This window comes from Catharus ustulatus, chromosome 12, assembly GCF_009819885.2.
Source record: "Catharus ustulatus isolate bCatUst1 chromosome 12, bCatUst1.pri.v2, whole genome shotgun sequence".
Taxonomy (NCBI): domain Eukaryota; kingdom Metazoa; phylum Chordata; class Aves; order Passeriformes; family Turdidae; genus Catharus; species Catharus ustulatus.
Genome location: NC_046232.1, coordinates 10,636,051 through 10,659,316, shown reverse-complemented (window position 1 = coordinate 10,659,316; position 23,266 = coordinate 10,636,051). Strand labels below are relative to the sequence as shown.

The 23,266-nt window shown below is 38.7% G+C and overlaps 1 protein-coding gene across 6 annotated transcripts in view; it reads left to right on the top strand.

The window, feature by feature from the left end:
• FBN1 (fibrillin 1) overlaps window positions 1–23,266 on the top strand; it is a 153,389-nt gene that overhangs the window by 51,166 nt on the left and 78,957 nt on the right. For 5 of the 6 annotated variants that reach the window (XM_033070192.2, XM_033070191.1, XM_042779688.1 and 2 more), the window contains exons 7-13: window positions 5,410–5,607; window positions 8,855–8,980; window positions 13,360–13,485; window positions 16,900–17,058; window positions 19,940–20,098; window positions 21,358–21,498; window positions 22,241–22,360. In XM_033070192.2, the coding sequence (XP_032926083.1) occupies window positions 5,410–5,607; window positions 8,855–8,980; window positions 13,360–13,485; window positions 16,900–17,058; window positions 19,940–20,098; window positions 21,358–21,498; window positions 22,241–22,360 (1,029 nt within the window). The remainder of the gene's footprint in view (window positions 1–5,409; window positions 5,608–8,854; window positions 8,981–13,359; window positions 13,486–16,899; window positions 17,059–19,939; window positions 20,099–21,357; window positions 21,499–22,240; window positions 22,361–23,266) is intronic. The other variant, XM_033070194.1, reaches the window with a different exon arrangement.

The window sequence follows — 23,266 nt, the reverse complement described above, 5'->3', positions numbered from 1 at the left end:
CTGAGAATTGAGATGCGAGGCGTGTCCTCTATTAGAAAAGATGGAAGTAAATGATAGTTACCCCATGGTCATCCCTGAGCATGGTCATTCACTTTCCTGACCAGCAGTTAAAAGTCATAAGATCTTGTATGCAAAATACCATTTCATGATCAATATAATTTCAAGCCTGCAAGCAACTGACAGGAAAATTTTGCAAGTGAAAATGAAGTTACAAACTGATTGCTCTTCATTATTTCCTTTGTACAGTGACACACAGAGGTTTACTTTAATTTTTTTATGAAGTTCATGTGTGTAGAACCTTCTGTTTGTTCTCTCTGTCCTTGTCAGGAGATTTTAGTATGTCTGAAAATAGCTAGAATTACTTTGATTTTGAAATTAAGCCTGTGGTGTTAAAGCTTTGTGTTCTATAACTCTGTGCTATGGTGATGCTCTGTGCTACAGTCGGTGTGGTCATGCTGTTTTGTTCTGTCAGTGCCATGGCTCTGCAATTCTTTGACTTGCACTGCAAAAATTCTCATTTCAGACACACCACATCATGCCTGCTGAAATGAGGCACATTGTGGTTTTCTCCATTGTCTTCAAACATACTGCTGCCTTCTGTGAAGAGAGTGAAATGACTGACGTACAGTGAAACGTGTAGTGATGGATGTGTGTTTTTCCATTGACAGTATAGGCGTTTGTGTACTCTTTGTCTGTGTGGGATCAGGACCCAAAGGAGCATTCTCAGGTACAGGTGACTGTGACTCCCTGTCCTGAGCAGTGGCTGAGCAGTGGCACGGGCTGCCAAGTGCAGTGGGTCGCACCTGGGCAGTGCTGAGCTGCTGTGCAGAGTTGAGATGGTGTTTCTGCCCTGTGCAGCCTCTCTTCCAGTGTCCCTCTTTTATGCCCTGCTGGTGAAAGAACCCAAACAAGCCTCCAAACAAAAGTACTGCTAGGCAGGAAAATAAGTTGTACTAATGATCAGCTTTAAGGCACTTCACTTGCCTTAGAGCCCTTTCTGACCTTTCTTTCATTATTTGTGTGATAATGGAATATTCCTTTCTTTCCCTTTCCCTTTCCCCCTGTACTCAAGAAAGGGGGAAGTTGCTGGTTTGTGTTGCTGAGGGGGTTTCAGTTGCACAGCAGTCTTGGCTGTATTTGGGGTGCTGAATTCATGCTGAATTTCCCCCTGTGAGGTGCTAACAGCTTGGAGGGGCTGTGTTTGCTGCTCAGGCAGTGCTGCAGCCCGAGCTCCTGTGTGAGCTGTGCGTGCTGTGTGTGGAGAGCTGGAAAAACACAGCTCATTTTATCATTAGCCATTTTTCTGTGATAGCAAGAGATGGCATTTTCCTGCTTTCTGTAATGAGATCTTGATTGTGATCGGATAAATTCTGGCTTGCTACAGTCTCATGGTTTGACCTTTGCACTCATTCAGTTTTCATTTATTTTAAGAAAGGTGAGAGAGTCTGTCAGCTTCCCTTAACAGTTGGTTATCAGTTTGCAAAATCAGGCTGTTAATTTGAAACATCAAGAATTCTTTTTAGGATATTTATAGTGAATCCTAGAGGACAGAGCGACCAAATTTTATCCAGCCTTCTTGCACTAGCATAATTGTTTATCCAGATTCCATTAATTTGCAACATTTTTAAACTTTATTCTAATGTTAAAAACTACGTTGTGCTTGAAACTCAGCAGAAGTTATTGTGAACTAGGAGCTTGAGATGTGTGTCTGGTGTCAGAAGTCTTGCACTATCCTGGTGCTTGCAGTCTCTTTGGTGCTGTCCAGAATTACTTGGAACAATTAACGTTATTTATTGCTGTTCTCGGTTTTGATCAAAGCCTGCCAGGACTACATATTTCTGCAGCCTATCTGCTGCTCTTAGGAATATAAAGGATCTTTTGAGAAGATAACTAAAATTATTTGATGGTTCTGACTGAAACAGAAATGAGCTCTAGATCAAAATGCAACTTGATTCTTTCCTGTGGAAATCATAAGCTGAATCGTTGTGTGGTGTAAACTGGTGCCCTCTTGCTCTTTGTAAACTCAATGTGGTTTTACAGTTTCTAGCATCTTCTGAGTTGTCTGAAGATCCCTGTAGAATTATTCCTTATCAAAATAGCTAAGAAGTATGTGAAGAAGCAGAAAAAAGTGTTAGATCATGGTGGCTACTGCCTTACTGAAGACCACTTGCACATGCTGAAATTTGCATTAGAAGTACCTCAAAAGATTTGAATTACCGGTCGCACGTCTTAAATAATTTTATTAAAATAATTTCAATCCTCAATATTCTTCAGTAAATTGAAGTTATCCCTGAGGAAAAAAACCCAACAATCCATACAAATTGTATAATAGCTTTTCTGGATGTATTTTCCTTCTTTCTCTCTTTCCAGCTCCTGACTGGTCACTGGCACCTTGTGATTGAGCTTTACTTATTGAAGTAGTTTGAATAATCACAAATGACACGAATGTATAATGAAACTTCCATGCTACAAAATAAACATTGGGGTTTAAGCTCATATCCTGTTTTCGTTTTGTCACCGTGTTAGTAGAATCTCATTTTCTACTCATAGGTCTTCATCTTGTAATAACTAAAAAAAATCTTAAACTCACTATTTAAAACGTATCAGTTTTAAAGTTCTTTTTATTTGGGCTCTGTATAAAAAAATGGATTGATGTGTGGATTCCTCTATGGCCTTAGGCTGGCGTGTACATTCAAATGATCTTTTTCATATGGATTTTCTGAATTTTAGACTCTTTCATTAAGAACAGAGAAGAAAAAATCTTACTTGTGAAAATGTAGAAGACTGTATTTGAGAAAATAGAAGGAAAGCTGTATTTAGAGGAAAACTGAGTATTAAGAATAAAATTTGTCAAGACAATATATTTAGTGAAAATAGAGTCTGTAATTCGCCATACTAAAGTGTCATGAACTTGAATAATAACAAATAGGAGCTGGACTTGTTTGGGTTTGAGTGCATATTTGACCCACATCTTGTTACTGAGACCTTGTGGAAAGATTTGCATGATTATGGAGTTAACTTCATTGGGTTCACCATATTTCTAAGACATATTAACCACTGCTAGGTCATTTATAGCTTGAAAGCAAACAATTGTAAATGCTGATCCATTCATATCCTGGCATAAAACACAAGATGGGTTATTCACTACTGTCTGACGCGTGCTCCCGCTGCGATGGAGAACAAAATGACTCCTTTTTAACCCATCTATATATAAACAGCAGAGGGACAATCTACAATGGGGGATTTCATTCTGGGGAGGTACTCGGAAGATTTCCTGTTGCCAACACAAAATGATGGCATTTCTAATGAAATTGTTGTCTCTCGTTTTAATATTTGGAGTTACAACATTGGGAGTTTTGTGTATAGTAAAGCACGTATTCTTATTTTGATCAAGTATGAAAGATCAATCTAGGAAATAATATTTTTTTATTTGATAGGTATAATTGATAATGATTTATTTGTATTAATTTCTGTGTTGAAGGAATAAGATAAACCTGGTAATATTTGGGTTTGTACTGCGTACTTCCAAAGCTGCATTTCTAGAATGAGGAATGAGAAAGAAGGCAATGTAGGTTTTGACAAAAGCAAAACAAGCCTGGGAAAATTAAAGCTGTTACAAAAAAGCTTTAGATAGGGAAGAGCTTAATAGAAGCTGTAGTGTAGAAAATTCATGTGGGAAATGAAGGGGCATGATAAGAAATACCAAACCAAAAAAAGTTAAGAGGATAATAAGGAATTAAGTAATCAAGGGCAAGAGAGATGTTATCAGAGATTTTGACTCGTTTCAAGATGAGGCTGATGGAATTGCTGGAGAAGGGTGTCAGAAGTGTTTGGTAAATGTAGTTGTACTGTTTGGAGGGGATAGGACAGGAATTTTATACTTGAAATCTGATAACCTTTAAGGCTGAAATGGAATAGCAGGAATTGGATTTGCATATTTTTATACAGTTAGTCCAGCTAACCAGGGAGCATGAAAATATCTAATGAGTTCTCGCAGGTTAATTCTCCATAGAGCTGGAAATACAAGACAAATTTCCAGAGGCTGAAAGTTGTTGTTGATCCAGTATTTTTAAAGGAAGAGAGATCATCTGGGTGATTATAGGTGTGTTAAACAGACAAAAGATAGAATGGCAGTTATTGGAGTGATACATAGTTAATGAAGAATAAATGGTATTTAGTGTTGTTTAGCAGGAGTTCAGAGAAAGGTCCTTTGATCTAACTCAATATCCTTTTGATATCATCATGTTAATTGATGAAGATAACAGTAGCAATATAGCCTTATTGTTTACCATATGGGATTTCTGTAAGCTATTTTATTAATTGTATCAGAATGCCTTGATTAATTATCAGAATTGCAGTGTATGGACATCTCTGGTTGGGATGAATATTGATTAAATGATAGGCTTCAGGTTGCATCTGGTGTGGGGAGATAGAGCAGATGGGAAATACATCCATTCTCATTTCTACCCTCTTTAACACTTTTTAGCAATTGTTTAGTGAAAACACATTATTCTTAACAAAATTTGGATGTGGCATGAAAATTGGAGGAATTTAAATGACATGGCTCTAGGCAGTGTGGATTACTTAGTGACCTTGGCTGAGGTATCTGGTAACTACTTCAGTACAAACAAACAACAGGTTCATCATTTGCTGGCTGTGTTTACAGGATGCTGGACTCTGTCCTGATAAACCATAACAAAAAAAGCATTTTAGAGTTGCTTGCGAAGAATTGACTGGAGTGCACACCCCAGATGTGCAGGAGACAGCAGGAGTTGGCAGTACCACTGTTTGGTTATTGCCCTTGGAGGATGGAACAAATGAAGCCTACTAGTTTTTTATTAACATCTTAGTTTGATTCTGTCTGTTGGCTGTAGCCTGTCCTACCATAAACAAATCAAAGCAGATGTGTTCCACATGCCCTCCATTCAGCTGTGGGCAAAGCTTGCCCATGTATCTGGTACAGTATACACCTGAATAGCAGGAAAAACTGTCCTCAGAAAACTTCCTGTAGTCGCTATTCGCTTCCATTGAACCTCATTTGAGGACAACTTGTGGAAATAAACATATCTTAACTCTTTCATCAGTATTCTTTTAAATAACGCACTGACTATTTAAAAGAAAATTATGAAAAAACCCTGGGAAGAATATTATGAGGGATTAAACAAAGCAGCAAAGGGGACCTACAGATATGACATTCCTGATAAAATAGTCACAGTTTGTTTTCAGTGAATTTTAATTAAAGAGAGAGAAAAAAAAAATTATCTGTCCAACACTTCAAATGTAAGTTGTTGGGTTGGTGGGCAATTTGTGTGAAAAAGAATTGCATAAATGTGCTTTTATATTGCTTTATGAAAAGTTTGGTGTGTATTTTTATTGTGATGCTGATCAGGTTTCCTGTTTTTGGCACAGATTACAGGACCGGCCCTTGCTTCACTTTGGTAACCAACCAGATGTGCCAGGGCCAGCTCAGCGGAATTGTCTGCACAAAAACCCTGTGCTGTGCAACTGTTGGGAGAGCGTGGGGCCACCCCTGTGAAATGTGTCCTGCCCAGCCGCATCCCTGCCGCCGAGGCTTCATCCCCAACATCCGAACCGGGGCCTGTCAAGGTAAGTTAGCAGCAAAGCTTCCCCAAAAGCTGCTGAAATTGTTACTGGATTAATCTTAATTGAGTTACACTGCTGTGAATAACCTGTCCTAAGCCATTCTCAGCTATATGTGTGAAGAATGGAAAAACACTGTCAGATGCATTACTTCATGATTCAGTGAGTGCCTGATGTTCAAGTGAGTACATTAGTAACTCAGGTCATGTGAGAGCAGCCAGCATCTTAGTGAATTTCTCACTGCCAGCAGTGCTTTCCCTTGGTGCTGTAATGGTGTTTTTCTGAGTGTACCACTTGATCATTCCTTGGAGGAATTTGTTCTGTTTCAGAGAGCACTCAAAACATGCAAACATCAATCTGTGGCAATAATGCCCCAGTTATCTGGTGTGAGATTTTTTAGCTAAAGGTTGTGTAGTTTGGATTCATCGTGGATGGCTTATCTCCTAAGCTACACTGCTTTGACCTGGAGAAAAGTGCCGTTTGTAATGCCTTATTATATATTTTACACAATTTTGGAAATGTATTTGCATTTGTTTCAAATCATAAAATCCACCCAGATGTTGCTTACTTCTCTCAGAGCATGCCTTACCATAGAAAGTCCTTACACTGCTTTTGGCTTTTATTCTAATACTTCCAGCTGTATAAATTCTTTTATTGTCTGGATGTCTGACAGGAAACAGGAGAAAGTTAACAGGGGCAGCTATGTATTAAACTGATGTGGATTATACATTCCCAGCACCATATCTTTGGGGCTAGTTTATTCTAATCTGTCTAACGTTTTCTAATAAGTTACAATATTTTTGAAAATTGGGAAGATAAGGATTATAAATCTATGAGTAATTTTATATAATCATGAAATTCCTATGAAAGGACTTCAAGGCATTCCATTGCATTAAAAATGTAGATACCCTCTGTCACAGGCCAAGTCATGACTGGTGCCTGCAGACAGACATGATGAACTTCAAGATGGACAACATGGCTGTGGGCACTGCATGATGTGCTCATTTTTTAACCTCAGTGATTCTGTTCCCCCTCTCACTGTAAAGGTCAGGACTAAAATGTGCAGGAATCTGAACCGACGCTCCGGACACTTTTGAAAGCTTATGTACATAAATATGTGGCCCACACCCCTGAATTTATGCCACACCTAGTTATATCCCTCTTGTTTGTGTCATGGGAAAGCTGCAGTGAACTCTCCAGTGGGTTTGTGCAGTTTGGAATAAGGATACTTCTGCTTACTGCACATTTCTTAGCAAGCAGCTACATCGATGCTGATCTGTATGTGGTGCCAACACAGTTTTGACCCAGTATGTTTGACTTGTATTTTCCAGTCTTCCCTTCTTAAGTATTGTGTTTGCAATTTCAATGGATCTTTTATGGAATTACATATGGAATTAGCTTTTTTTCCATGCAATTGTACTAAATCCTTTTGAAATCAGATAACATCCATTCAGACTGAAGACATTTCAGGGATTTCACATCCATATTCAGTCTAAATAAAGGAAAACAGGTTAAATAAAATCCAGGTTCTTTGGAGAGAAAAAGGAATGATTATTATTGTGTGGAGAAGTAAAAAAAAGTGAAGAAATAGTGAGGGCAAGGTTATTTTCAAAAGTAAATAGAATATTACTGCCGAAAGTTCGACTTTGGCTGAAAGTTAAATTAATATCAAAGCTGAGATTTTTAAAGATACAAAGAAGAAAAATAAAGCCAAAAGGTGGGATTTTGAAACAGACATCATGACTCAGAGGCATGACTTCTGTTTCTTTAGTTTTTGAGTTTTTTTTAAGTCAGTACAGTGCCATGAAGTCTGGCTCTTTGCTGTTGTTAAGCACAGCCCATTGCTGTAGCTGGAGTCCCAGCAGCAGTGTGGCTGCTGAGGCTGTGCTGGATCTGTGACCTCCCAGCACAGCAGTTCCCTCAGGGACAGCTCTGCTCTGCCACTGCTGCTGCACCCCTGACTTGGATTGGTTCACCTGGGATCTTAACACAACACTGCCATGTGGTGCAGATCTGCTCCTTGGTGTTCCTGAGACTTCCTACTTGTGGCTCCCAGGAAAATTGCCTCTTAGCCTTTTGCACAGACATAATACTTTGTTTTTCAAACTTCAAGACATGCTACAACTGTCTCTCTGGGATTTACAGAGATTTGAAGGCACCATCTCCTTCAGCTTGTTGTCCCTGCGTTGAAACCTGTGTCAATGTGAAGCCCAGGAACTCCAGCAACCAGTTTTTAGCAGCAGCAGCTTAGGAGATGGGGGAAGGATGAGTATTTGGATTGGAGAGTGGAATGCTCTGTGTTCCTGAAGGAATTCCTGAGCAGCAGAGACAGGGCAGCCCCTGGGGACTGTGAGCCAGACTTCCCCAGTGTCCTATTGCAGTGCCACTCCTCCTCCTCCTCCTTCAGCCTCTTTTCTGTAGCTGTTACTAAGCCATAGCAACACTTCTGCAGCTAAGTGACGACACACATGTTGTTGTGCTAGGATAATTGTGAGGCCAGAAACTGGGGCCTCTTGAAAATGTTTGTCTTGAGCTTACTACCTAGCCTGTGATATCATCTTTGTTATTTCATTTCCCTCGGTGAAAAAAATGAAAAGCAAAGAAAGAAAAATAAAAGGGAAAAACCCCTCAAATTTATGTGTGTCTAAGCAGCTCATTAATAATTGCTCCTGAGGCATTAATTATGACTATGAAAGTTTTTGAGTCAAATCCTAACCACACTCTAATGTCATTGGTGCTGATCTTGCTGGAGTGTCAAGTTAATAATTTCCACCAGAAATGACTCTGCAGTTGCTGTGCCTGTCCATGAGGCCCCCTCCATGCACCCTACAACTGCTCCTCTGTGCTGGTGGCCTGAGCACTCCATGGAGTTGCCAAGATTTTCGAGGGGGCAAGTGATTTTGGGTGACCAACTTCAGACACTTCAAAGAAACTTGAGTTCTGGCAGGCTGTGTTTTCTGCACACCATTCCCCAGATGTTTTGGAAAAACAAAGCAATAGCAGTTAGATATTTAATGTCTGTAACAATAATAACCATGTGATTTCTTGCAGAAAATATTTAGAGTACTGTACTTAATCATACTTTGCATAGAGCAATTACAAAATTAATGTCTGTCTTCCCAAGCAAGTATCATAATATTATGATGGGTGAAGAATGGATTTAGGCATATTTAATTTCTGTGTAGACAAATTATTATGGCTGTTCTTGAGAAATGAAATAAAAGTGGGTGTTTTTTCCTTTTTTATATCATAGATGTGGATGAATGCCAAGCCATCCCTGGGATCTGTCAAGGGGGAAATTGCATTAATACCGTTGGATCTTTTGAGTGCAAATGCCCAGCTGGACACAAGTTTAATGAAGTAACACAAAAATGTGATGGTAAGAACTTCTAGAACTTTCTTCAGGAAGTAGAAGGGGGAGAGTCTACTTTTGTGGGACCAACTTGGTTTAAAAGTTTGTAACAAACTTACTGTCTCTTTTGCCTTGAGCGTGCAAGTAGCATAATTCACAGCAAATGCAAATAGAGGTGCTTTCTCCCAAACCAGAGAATGTTAAATACTGGCCCTGCAACTTTTATAGCCTTTTTATTCATGTAACATTTCAGATTTGAAGGTACATGTAACCTTAAAGATGAAAACATTAAAAATACTTCCTAAGTGATATGTTGCTTTATAAATACTTTTGGCACGAGTTTCTTTGTGGAACTTTTGACCAAAAAGTGAATAGGACTGGAAGGTTCAACACATTCCTACCTCCTCAGGTGAACTGTATTAAACATAAGTGGGAGTTTGACACTGCTGTGTGAAGTCTGCTGCATTGTGCTCTGAACTCAGCCTTACAGTTGCATATGTTACAGAAGGACTAACATTTTATCTGCTCTTACTGGTCATCCTAACTTGGGGGTACAGCAGGTGCTAGATATTAGTGTGGAAATTTGCAGTGTGTGATTATCGAATTGTGCTATTTTTTTTTACGGTGATTTGATAGTATTTTTTTAGTTTCTAATATAACAAGCATAGATGTCTCCTTTGCTTTAAGAAAATTTTGAGTACATAAGGAACATACTACTGAAATGTGTTAATTGCACATTATTGATTTGTTTTTACTCTGAAGTCCAGATAATGTCTAAACTCCTGCAACTGATTCTACTTTCAGTCATTAGACTGAAATTAACTTCAGTAGGCAAGTTTCATAAGTGGGTAGTGATTTTGGAATGCCAGCTTTCAGTACAATGAAAGCATTTGTGAGAGAAAGGTGTGCATACCATCCTTTCTTGTATCAAGCATCCCTTAAGAAGCACTCAAAACTTTTCAGTCATTTTAGAAGAATTATTAATTACTCTTTCAAAAGAAAAATTGCTATTTAGGCAAAACTTTGTAATTCATTTGCAGGTTAGGCAGAGCAATTTCAGAAGAGCATGTACACAGCATGGTTTACGTATTGCCTGCCAATGATTTTGGCAGAATGTAACCTACGTTTAGAATAGAACAACATTGCAAGTGTTTCCTTCTGTGGATGAAGTACCAAGAATGTGGTGAATAGGAGAGACTGAACATGTGCCTTGTTAAGTATTAGTACATGAAAAGCTGAGAGCTGTAGGCTACATCTCATAAATATTTTGATGGTATTTTTCAGTTGCTGAATCATTTTAAAAACAAATCCCAACCAACAACCAAAGAACAAAAAGCTCCAAACAACCACCACCCTCAGAGCCTGCACTTGCTAACAGTTAAGGAACTGGACTCAAGAACCTAGTATAGATTGCTGTGTTCCCAAATCCTGCCACAAATTTCCTGCCCCATTTGTGACATCCCTTTGCATCATCACCTGCTGCAAAGATGAGATGAATTTTTCCTTCTTCAAATTCATACCTATTGATTTTTGAACCTTTGCAGACTGAGTTACTTTCAGTACATCTTCATATTGTATGTACCAAGCAATTTTAGTCAAAGCTGTATAGGTATTAACACAATTCCGAGAATGAAAAGTACCACCTTTATACCAGTGGCATGAAGTAAGATAGAAACACAGCATTTAAGAGTATGATCATGCAACAACAACCTATCCATCCAGTTCTTTCTAAATTATCTTTTGAATTTTATAAGACAATATAAGGCAAGTTGTTTGGTTTACAGTAATTAACTATAGTTAATTCTGATACATAATGAATAATATCTGATTGTTTGCTTGGTTTAGCTTCCTATTCAGCAAGTGGGATTTCTAGCAGTTGTAACATGTCTTTGGTCAAAGATTTAATTTAACTGCTGAATTGCAGTACTGTTTTTTCAGGGGATCTCCATTGAAGTAAGATCATAAGAGCAATTGTCAAGGACAGGTAGACAATCAACAAGCTGGAAAATGAGGGAGCTTGGCTGAGGTTCTCTTTATTAGCTGGTAGAAATCTGTATTTTAACTGCTAAATTATTTCACTGCTTGATATAAGCACTTCTTTTCCATTTGCACTAATGCTGAGTAAATTCTGTTTTTCATGGTGACTGGGACAGTAATTTTTCCTGGAGTGACATTAAGTCTGCGAGTACATCAAGTATACTTACCTTTGTGAAACTCGCATACTTAGCAACGACAGTGTTGCTTATATGGATGTCAACACTAATATAAATAGTGAAATACTGTTTGGTTTAGGCTCAACCTTAAAATAAAGAGTGATGATTTTGCTTTTAAAAAGGTCGGACTCTATATAAACAGTGGCAACACTGACTTTAAGATAAACATTGGTGAATTTGAGTCAGAAAATGCTTGAATCTGATCCATTTACGATTGCATTTTTCTCTGTTAATTAAGGGCTTTATTCAGACCAAAATTCAATTTCCACATTTTTTGTCACTGAGACTTGTGGGACTCCCGTGGTGTATAATCTTGGAGTAGAAGCCAGAAGTCTCTTAGCAGTGCTCCCAGGGCACTCGGGCTTGAGGCTTTGGCAACATCCTCGAAGTAGCAGTGAACAAAAAGTCACACCCCTCTCACACACCCAAGTAAGGAATGTGACCCACATCAGGACAACTAGCAAGATGCTGGGGAAAAATGTATGCACAGGGGACCCAGGGCCCCACTCCACTTAGGATGGCTGAGCCTGCAAACTTGGCTTATCCGTGTGCCATCCCAGTCCCTCCACTACTTTCCTGCAAAGGCAAGGGGCCACAAAAATATTACAGCATCCAACATTTTACCTAGGAGACCAGGAGTTGTCAGTTTTTATATTACTGTCTTTACAGAAGAAGTAGAATTTAGATCCTTTCTACTTGCTAAAATGCTCATTAATGGTCTTGTGGGACTTTGGGTGTTCCCCCATCTGTTGGGGCCAAATTCCAATTTAGGCGTTACATTTAAACTCTTCCAGTCCTTTTCAATGACTACGGTATTATTCACTCCTTGCCTTGGTGTGTTGGGTGGTGTTGCAGTATTTAATCTCAGAAATTTTTGTGGTTGGTGAAATCATTATTGCAGTCATGTGTCTGTCTTCTCCTAGATCTCTGGAGAAGAGGTTGGGTAGAGTCCTGTGATACCATTATTTCTAGCTGGATGCTCCCTGTCAGGAGAGCAACTGGGTGATTGTAGATAGCTGTGACAAGCAGATGTCATTGATCAGTCCAGAGAATAATATCCCTTTCTTCTCTGGCTGATCACTCTTGTAGGTACCATGGAAAAGAGTGAGCTGTTTTCAAGCTCTGCAGAATTCCAGGTTCCTAGGAGATGAGGGCAATGCTAATTAGATACAGCTGCATTGTTGAGACAGTCACTGGAAACCAAGGGGAAAGAAACTACACATCACAGGCAGGCTACTGGTGGTAATTAAGGAACACTTAGGGGTGACAATAAGTCGCTATTCACATAACTTTAGATTATATAAACTGCCTGTGGAAGAAACACTTCAAGTTCCTTCTGTGTATCTATGATGAGTTGTAAGAATTTGTTAGGGTTTTTTTCCTGTCAGCTTTGAAATTTTTTCTACGTTGTATCTATGATGATAATTTAGTATATGGATTGAGATTTGTTAGTGAAGACGATGATATAAAAAGTTTATTTTGAAATCACTGACAAAATGTAGGGGAATTATTGGCACTGCTTGGTTTCTCCAGTAGATGTTTTGATTACACTCTTGAAACCTGTTGAAACTTCATTGATTTAGTGGAGAAAGTCAGGGAAGATAATTTTTGTTGCCTGCAGTCATCCTGGTGGTCTGAGCTGTAATCCTGTCAGATTGCATTAGTTGAACAATACCTAGCTGCTCAGTGCTTTTGTGTGGGGGATTTCCGAGACAAACCCGAGTGCAATAAGGACAGGCAGTTCAGTAGGTGGTGCATGTCCCTGTGAGTCTTTATTGAGGTACCAGGAGATGCTGTCCTCTGGAGATAATGGTGAAGCTCCTGATCACTGTGGTCATTACAGTTTGCCCTCTGGTCCCAGCACAGTGTTCTTAATTCCAGTATGCAGAAATCAGACTGGATGAATTACAGTTTTCTTACAGTTAGTAAGTCTCATCAATTTTAAGATTTTCATCCATCATTATTAAGCAGTAAAACTTTTGCAATTTACATATACTGTATTTTCAATTTGCAGGTACAATATTTTTTTTAGGTTCTGTTTTGTTTCTGTTTATAAGATGCCTAATGAAAGATGCTGATTCAAAACTACCGATTATGCCCTGTATTTGATCATTACTACTAATTATAAAATAGCTTTTCTTGTTCCAAAACTAGTTTAGCTAACCTACCCCTGCATCTCTTTTTGTCTTAAAGATATTGATGAATGTAGCACCATTCCTGGAATTTGTGATGGAGGAGAGTGTTCAAACACAGTAAGCAGTTACTTCTGCAAGTGTCCTCCAGGGTTTTATACAGCTCCTGATGGTTTAAAATGCATAGGTGAGTAGAATCCTGTGAACAATAGGACAGTCGGTGTTATAAAAATTCAGTAATATTTAAAATGGATAATAATGTGTAAGAAACATATTTCAACTTGTGAACTTGAAATCTTTCTTCTATATAGAAGTACATCACGTGCCTGTATATGTATTCTGAAATGAGTTTTCCATTTACAGGATGTTTCTTCTTTGCCTCTACCTTGAGACCTTCTCTTTTATTTGTCTACAGCAGTTTTTCTGTTATGTCATATTTGTTGCCTTAGAAGTTGTTTAAAAGTCTCCTTGGTATTGTTGCTCTTATGTTTGTCTTTATTTTAGTCTGGTTTATATTCAGCACTCCTTTAGAAAAGCAAATTTGCATTCTGACTGTTATTACCCTAATGCAGGTCTTTGTCACTAAAGGAAGCAATGTGATAAACTGAGTATGGGACATTTTTATGGTGTAGATGATTTGGCAGAGCTGTTCTCTCAGGCTTTCACTGTGGTAGAGCAGAACCCATCTTCAAAAGGTTGGACTGGGAACCAAAGAACTTAGTGAATGAAACGACTGCCAGTGCAGTGCCAAAGCCCTGAAAGAACAGTGTTAGCAGTTAATGCTTCTGGAAAGCATACAGCCTGCTCTGAGGCAGGTCTAGTAGTTAATTAAATTTTTTGTTTCTGTCATATTTGTGCAGTAATTAATTTTTTCAGTGCTGGTGCTGAATTTTGGGCAAAAATAAAATGAAAGGTTTATTTCCTCAGTTTTATCGTATTTATTTAAAGGCTATTATGCAGTACCAGCACTAGGAACCAAGACAAGATTCTGTTTTTAGTACCTTTGGTAGGAAATAATTTTGGAAAAAAATTGGAATAAATTCCAAACTTCAGAGAGATCAGTACCAAATAATAACTTTCCCAAGAGATCTGGAAGTAGTTTGGGTTATGATGTTATGATTAATTTTGAGTGGTGCAATTCAATTTCTGCAGGTAAGAAATAAACTGCTTTTCTTCCATCATCAAGAATAGCTTTTCTGTAGATTTGATCCATACTGTACACTTAAAATACCACTGGGAATCACTTTCATTGCTTCAGATTAGTAGCTTCTAATTTGCTGTGGATCATTAAATCATTGATTGCTGCCTGTACTAAATATTTGTGAGCAAGATTTACCTTTCCATAACAAAAATTTTCTAGAGATGCACAACTTGCATTTGGTTTTTACTTTTTATAGTCACCATTCAGTCAGAAGTGCCCACGTAATCTTGATTTAATTACAACATGCCTATCTTAAGTCAAAAGTGTTAGCTGGACGTGTCTGTTTTGTTAGAGAGGAGGAAATGCTTCTGAGAAATGTATCCCTTAGGGGACTCAACTCAGCAGCACTGGGACTAAATATCCAAAGGATGCACCAGGAGCTCCATTATTACAGACCTTAAAAATAAGAGTAGACAAAGCAAAGATATTATCTCCTAGAGCTAAAGAGCAGAAACAAGAGCAGGGCCTTTCATCCCAACTGCATGAAGAGTGCAGTGAAGAAAGTTTCTATCCTGTACTTCCAACTGAAAGAAATTTGTTTGGTCTGTGTTTCTTTTTGATGGTCTCTTTAATTTTTTTCTTTTTGAGAGACACGTTTTTATTGAAATTTATTCTTGTGGTGATTTTTTGCCTTTTCAGAAGGCTATAATTTTTAGTAAAAACAATAAATACTAAAAACTGAAACAGATAAAAGTTATTTCCTTCTGTTCTTGTCCTGGTTTATGTGTTTTTGCCATTTGGAACAGAAAAGGAAAGGAGAGAACAAAAGTAAAAATAATAACTTCCAATTAGGAATATGGAAGGATTTGGTATTTTTCTCATAAACTTACAGGTTTTTTTCTGAAAATTATGTGGCTTTTGGATGCACTTTTGTACCTGTAGGTAGATAAAGCTGTTTGCTGTGTGCTTATCTGGCACATTGTGTACTTGCACAGATTCCATGTAGATTCCTTTTCCACTTTCCATTACTGCTCTTAAATATTTCAAAACTTGGTACTGGCCAAAATGGAGAAGGATGAATTACAGATGATGATCAGGTCTGTTAGATGACTTCCTTCTTCCCATCCACCCCACCAACACACCAAGCAATTGAATATCTCTCCAGGCGTATACTGGAGAGCAGTTTCAACTCCAAGGAGTTCTATTAGATTTTTAAGAGGGTAGGTGAAAGAAATAAATATGTGTGGGAGTTTAGCTGGGCACCAGGAGAAAATGGAGAACCAGTAGTAGAACTGAAAACTGATATTTTGTTCTCCGTTTCAGATTTCCTTCATATGAAAGTATTAGTGATCTATATAAAGTTTGGAAATAAAGGACAACTGAGTCTTTTAGCTGTGCTGTCAGTAATATCCATGTTTAGGTTTCCAGCTAATAAAAGGCAGAGCTATCACAGACTCTCACAACATATATCTATATATCAATTTCCTCAAAATAGTAAGAAACTCCCCTGCTTTTTTTTATATCCACTTGTGTTAGACAGATGAATCCACCATGCCCTAGATAATTGAGGTACTTTTTCTTTAGAAAATTATGTCTCCTGTTGCAAGACTAGGTCTGCAACTTTTCCCACTACATTTTGACAGCAAGTATTTGCATTTTTAGAAACAAACAAGGTCTGGTTTATCATGCAGCGTCAAATCACATTACAGCTTATATTGAGTTTGACATGATGTGACATATTGTGAAACAATTCCTCAAAGATTCAGATGGTATCACAAGATTTTTTTAATGATTTTTTTTTTTAATCCCATCCACATTTTCTTGTCCTTCTCTAAGATGAGCTATCTCTAACAACATTGCACAGAGCTGAGTACACAAAATCTGGGTACAGGACATTCTTTGTACAACACATGCTTACCCTTTTCAGACAGGAAGCCAAGGGATCTCCATAAACAGTGTGATTGCACCAGTTAAAACTGTGTTGCTCTTTCTTGCCTGCAAGCTTGTATCTTGTGAAATCACTACATACTCCAGCTGGGGAAACCATGACTCATGAGAAATGAACTAATGCTTCGTGAGCTGCAATGCTGTGAATTCATTGCTGTGAATTTAGTGCTTGATTGTCAAATTAAGACTTAATTAATCTGGTACAATCTTTGGAGATGACACTGAAATTTTTCTTTAATGCCATGGAAGCATATGTTGTTATATAGTGAATATATGCTTTTATTGCATTTTTGCCTCTGTTAATGCATTGCTGCTCCATATTTCACTGCATCTTTCTCACAGGTTACACTTGAGTAAAAGCAACCCAAATATTGTTTACATTTTTTGTTTTTCTGATTCTTGTAATGTCATTGATAATGCAAATCACTCCAGGAAAATGGGACCTTTCCCTTTTGTGAAAGGCACGTTCCTCATTGAACTGATGGTCACCCATCCATTTCCTTCTCTTGGCAGACGTGCGCCCTGGATTCTGCTTCTCCACGCTGAGCAACGGGCGCTGTGGCAATCAGCTGCCGCAGCCCCTGTCCAAGATGCAGTGCTGCTGTGACAGCGGCCGCTGCTGGGCTTCTACTGCTGCCTCTGCTCCAGAAATGTGTCCCATCAGATCCACTGGTATGAACCCACCTGAGCTCTCATCAGCGTGCTGGAACACTGAATTAGCAGTGGTTTCTTTTATTTGTGTTTTTAGCCGTAATGGTTTCGTGGAACTACACAGAATGGTTGAGGCTGGAGGGCACCTTGACAGATTGTTTCGTCCATCTCCCCTGTTCAAGCAAAGCCTCCTAGGGAAGAGATCTCATGCTCAGGACTTCTAGGAGGGCAAGCAGACAGAAAGAATTGTTTGTTGCTAGTTAGTGCTTTGTAGCCAAGTTATTCTGACCTTACCTGCTTCAGTTTTGTTTTCAGTATCCTCTTCAAGATCAAGTTACTTCCTCTAGACCCTTCTAATACATCCCTATTCCCTCTGCATTTTCATTCTCATTGGGATACTGGGATTTCCTTCCTCATGACAAGCTTTCTGAGGTGCTATATATTCCTGAAATTTGACACAGAAGATGATTTCTCTCTGCTACCAAAGTGTGCTCTTCATTATTGCCTCTTTGTGTATTGAGATCCTCAGATAATGTATCACTCAAATTGGGAGAAGATGGTGAGCAGATTGTTAACCTAAGTATGAAGGAGTGGAGGGAAGATGATTTTGAGATTATTTAGGACTGGAGACCTAATAAAATGCTTTAGAAAAGGAGAATACAAGAAATTTAAGAATTTTTGGGAGGAGGTTAAGGGAGGTGCAGAGTTTATGGAGGGATGGGATTGTAACAGTATAGTAGTGTAACTGAAGAAATTGACAGAGATCGTATATGGGAGTTTTTATTATTCTTGTTTTTAATCCCTTGAGTGAAACTGCATAATACTGGAGCAGAAATCTACTGTTTCAGAGCTGTTGGAAGACTTTCTGTTTCTGCCACTGTCTTATTAATAATATTTAAACATGTTAAAAGTTCAAAACTGGCTAGAATAATGCTAAAAATATAGTGCACTCTATTGATAACCATCTGAAAGAGGAAGACAAGGAGAAATTTTTCAGTCTTAACACAGTTCTTGCTTTCTTCAAATACTTTTTAATTATTTATATCTAACTGGTGAATAAACTGGGTGGAAAAGTAAAGTAATTTGGCCAAAGCTGCAGACTGAGACGTCATGGAGAAGGAGCTAGAACCCAGGACTTCCTGACTCATAAATCCATGCAAGGTCTTCCAGATCATGGTTACATGCCATTTCTTTTTGGTTTTGCTTCTGACCTGAGATATAAATTGAGACTATAAATAACCCTTTTAAAAAGTGCTTTAAAATTCTTTGAAATGCTTTACATGCATTTAAGGTATTGTTGTCATTATTTAATCAAGTTCAGATATTCCTTACTTAGTGTATGCTGAGAAAGCAAGACAAGAAATTTAGAGCTGTCAGCGGCCCAAAGCGTCTTTAACTCTGAAATGGAAATTTACTGCAGTGTAAAGGGGAGCACTAGCTGCATAATGTAACTGAGTAGTTGCATTTTAAATGTGGGCAGCAGACCCAGTTGCTACTACAAAATAGTAGCTACAAAATTCCTAGAAATTACACACGGCAATTAAAGTTGCAGTAAAAAAGGCTTGTACTGTATTTCTTTATAACATGGCAGGGTGTGTTTATGTGGAATGACAGGGTTTACCATTGACACTATTTAAAGACTGAAAGGAACAATAGAGGGAAATATGGAGGCACATGAAACAAACTGATCACCCAACAGCAGTCAATAAATGCAAACATAATCAGGAAAATCAGAACTTTAGGCTATGACGTTTTTTTAACAAATCCTCTGTGATTCAGGAACAGCTTCTAATGTGTTTTACAGGTGGAAGCAGATATGATGAGAGTGTTGAAGGCTGAAATATCCAGCTTAGCTCTCCCAACACTGACTTTATTTTTCTATTCTCATTTTTCATATTGTTTCAGGAATTCATTAATCTCTAGATTTTTTCCCCCTGTTATATAGTTCCTCTTCCCTGTTGTCCCACAGACTTTAAATTTTGAAGTTCAAAGGTATTGGCTACACAAATAATTTCTTGTGTGTGCACAAATTGTGAACATGAATTAGGTCAGCTGGAATGTGGTCTTTAATTGTGATATTCTCTGTGCATTTTTTGGATCACAAGTTCCAAACCCGCACTTCCCAAAGACAAAAGAGTTGTGGGCAAGAGGAAAAGTGGGGCAGTAGGGCAGATGCCACTAACAGAGATAAACAATAGGAGAATGCAACACACTCAGCATAGACTGTGCTTACAGCAAAATAAATAATTTTTTCATCATCTGGAAAAAGATGAATTTGTGTGGATCTGACTTGGTTTCTCTTTGGCTACACTGCTTAGACTGCACCTTATTTGGTTTCTGTTTTTCTTGGCAAACTTAATTTTCACAGGGAAATAGTGTTAGTGTATTCATTCTCTAATTGGTTTTGCCTCATTGCTTATATTTGTATTTCTTTGTTTTAGGAGGTTAGCTTTTAAGAAACCCAGTTGAAACTGGGCTTTTTTCCCTGTTCAGTATTTTTCTAACTCTGTGGCAAGCTTTCTATTAAATTAACTTGGGATCAAATCCAGAAATCCTTCTTTAGGTAAACTTCACACTGAGTTCACCAAAGATTTTTGCTTGAAAGAAGACTAAGTAGATTAGGATCAGGTCCCTGCCTCACTGTTCAATTTCATGTCCAGAATGTCAGTTCTGTTACCTTTTTACTGGCAGTCCTCTGACAAGTAGTGTTGAGATTCTGTGAATTAATGACTCAATTCAGAGAGCAAAGCTTGTTGCTATGAAGAAAACATATAGGCTCACGTTTTCCAGATTATTTAAGGTTTGTTATTGCTAATCTGAAACACTGCAAGAAGCGGGAGAGTTGGATTAAATGGAACAGGCTGCAAGAGTGTAAAACAGCATCCATGTTTTCATGTTTCAGATGAGTACCGTAAACTGTGCACAGGAGCTTTTATGCTGCCAGCAAGACCTGACCTTCCTCCAGCCCGTCCTGACATCATCCCTCCTCCACGCATTCCTGATGTTTACCCTCCTCCACATCCAGAAATCATCTATCCATCCCGGGCTCCACCAATTCATCGTAAGAGAAAAAGAAATAATTTCCCCTTGCACCATGTGCATTTAGCTTCTTTAGAAACCCATTTCTCACAGCACTGTTCTCCCTTCAGCTCTTGGTGTCTTACTCTATGTGGACACAGATGCTCTGGATATCCTTTATGGCAAGATACCTATCTCATTAGTAGAGTTTTCCCTGTTAAGACAGGTTTCAAAAATTACATTATCTGTACTGTGGCTCAGGTGCTGTAGTAGAGCTTTGCTGCATGTCAGCACTGCTGGGTATGAATAGCTCTTTGATTAGGTTGTGGAAGATATTTACATTAAAGAGCTTGTCTGTGAGAAAGCAACTTCTTTCAGGTTGTTTTCTTCACTTGCACTTGGCCAGGTAGGAAGTGTACTGATCAAAATATTACTCTGTTGGACACTGAGACTGATCCAGACCACAGCGAGAACTATCTTAGTGATACACATGGATGGGTTAGTTTTCCCTGAAGTAAGGAAGCCAGAGCAGCCTACCAATATAGAGCAACATACCAATAGATATAGTCCTTGTTCTGCCTTTGCTCAGAGAATTTACCACATGCCCATATAGTCTGGAGTAGGCATATGCCACCTGAAATCATTTGGCATAGCCACATACTCTTTTGCAAGTAAACATGAGCTGATTTTGCCCATGCTCTGTGCAGATGCAAGCAGTCTCTGCTTGCACTGGCACCAGCTGAAGCTATTTAGTCTTGGTTCAGCACCAAGCTGAGCTAATAAGCCTAAGAGGTAAAGTATTTTAGCTCAGGCTGACACTGCACTGACGTAGCTGCACAGCTTCTGGTCAGCTGGTAGCAGGGACAGAGCCAGCTCACTGCCTGCCAAAGACAGTATAGGCATATTCCCAGGGTTATCCCTGCCCTCCTCCCTGCTATCTGGGAAACTGAAAATAATGACCCAGTCTGCCTGCTCTTTACTACTCCAGGCTTTTAGTAGAGTCCCTGCAGTGCCACAGACCCACTTTACCTCTAGGTGTGAGCAGACACATCCTCTTTGGCAGGACAAAAGATAAAAACACAACCAGACTTGCCTCAAAGAAAATTTCTGTAGTTTTTAGTTGTTTTCAAACAAGTGTCTAAGAGTCAAAGTGCCATTTTCTCTCTCCCATTTCACTATGTAATTCACAGTACAATGGAAGGTAAATGTTGATTTTTAGTGGAAAATCCTGCTCAAGTTGTAGATTATCAGAAGCTATTATGCTGAACCATTAAAATATTTTTCCAACTGTTGTTATTTCAGAAATCTTGCCGGTGAACTTAACTGACTACTGCCGAACATTCCCACATCTCTGCCGTAATGGACGTTGTATTCCCACTCCTGGGAGCTACCGCTGCGAGTGCAACAAAGGATTCCAACTGCATGGTAGAGAGGAATGCCTTGGTATGTGGTCTTCTGCTATAAATCACAGAGGGGAATTTTGTTTTGGAGAAAAAACATTCTTCTCCACACAATGTAATAACTGAGTTCTTAAAAAGAAGAGCCCCGCCTCCAAAAAAAACCCAAACCAGTAAAGAGACTTTGAATAACTGATTGGTTTCAATGGCAAACTTATTTTTACAACAATTTTGCCTTTAAAACAGTATTTAACAAATCTTGTAACAAAATTACATAGAAGCAAGGATTTCTTATTTTACTAACCTGTGACTATAATATGTTTATTAGTTATTGAAAATGATCTCTTTAAAAGGCTACCAGCTTTTTGAGTATGTAATGATTTATTGCTAAAAAAATCCATAAACTTTGGCTTAGTAAGATCTGCAAGTCCTCTTTAAGCTCATGTATAGTATCTTGTTGGGCTCTTGAGACCTTTCAGTCTGGAACTCAGCAAGAGCTCAGCGATAGAAGCAAAATAAACTGCCTCTTACAGGCAAGATTTTGGTTCTGTCAAAATCTTCAGTGGAGCTGGGAATGTGGAGATGTGGGATTAAGGCCTCTGCAATATCTTACTGAAAATTAATTTTTCCCAGCTGTTTATCTTAAAACATGGGTTCTCAGTGATGTCCCCTTTTCTTACGGATTGAAGGGCACTATTTCTCCAAGTACAAAATGATAAAATACCCCTTCAGGCAAAAATAACTTTCAGCCAGTGTGGTAGTAAAATTGTATTGTCTGTGTTCCACAGATATTGATGAATGTGAAAGGAATCCATGCATTGGTGGAGACTGTGTGAACACCCAAGGATCCTACGTCTGCCAGTGTCGTGTTGGATATCAGAGCACGGCGACCAGAACAGAGTGCCGAGGTAATGGACATACAGCCATATCTGCTATTGTCTACATATCAGGAGGGAAAATAGTTTTCAAGCAAAATTTAGCAGATGGGTTGAATATGAGAGTTAAAAAAAAAAAAAAATTCAGATATAGCAGTAAAAATTACTGACCTGCTAGAGCTGTCTGTTCACAGACTGGGGCTGCAGGAAAAGGCATTTTGTCATGTGCTAAGAGGACCTTGGCACTATTTATGGCTTTGAAATAGAAGAGACATATTTTCTTGGGGTTTTTTTGGGTTTTCTTTTGCTGCTTGGAGGTCTCAAGGACAATTAAACATCCCTTCTTAGGAGAAATCCTTTATGTATAGAAGACTAAGGAAGCTGGGGGGAAAGATAAAACTTCCAGTGGGTAAATATGAGATTACCCTGCCTGTGTGTCTCTACTCACTGCCAGAGATAGAACCGAACATAAATTACATCAATGAAAACTTAGATATGGAAAAGTAGTGAGTGGAGCACTGGGAAGGTCTAGCTGGGGAAGCCTCAGAATCCTCATTATAGTTATTTTGAACATCTGACTCAACTTTAGTCCTGATGGTCTTCATCCTGTCTTCCTATGGGAGTGGGACCACATAACTCCTCAGCGATAACCAACCCTCTGTCAGGGTTTTGTCACTCCCAAATTGGGGTAGAGATTCAGCTGTGAAGGTAGATGGATGCAGTCCTTTAGAATTAAAGCATAATGAGAGATTTCTGGCAGAAGAATATTTGATATTCCATAAGAAATGAAGCATCTAAATGAAACAGGATGTTTGAACGCTCAGTCACAGCTTGTCTTCATACTTTGATTCCTGCACTGAGTGCAGGGTGCAGACTATTCACTCAGTCTGACAGTCTGAAGCAGAAAATTTCTAGAGCCAGAAGAAAATTACCTTTGCA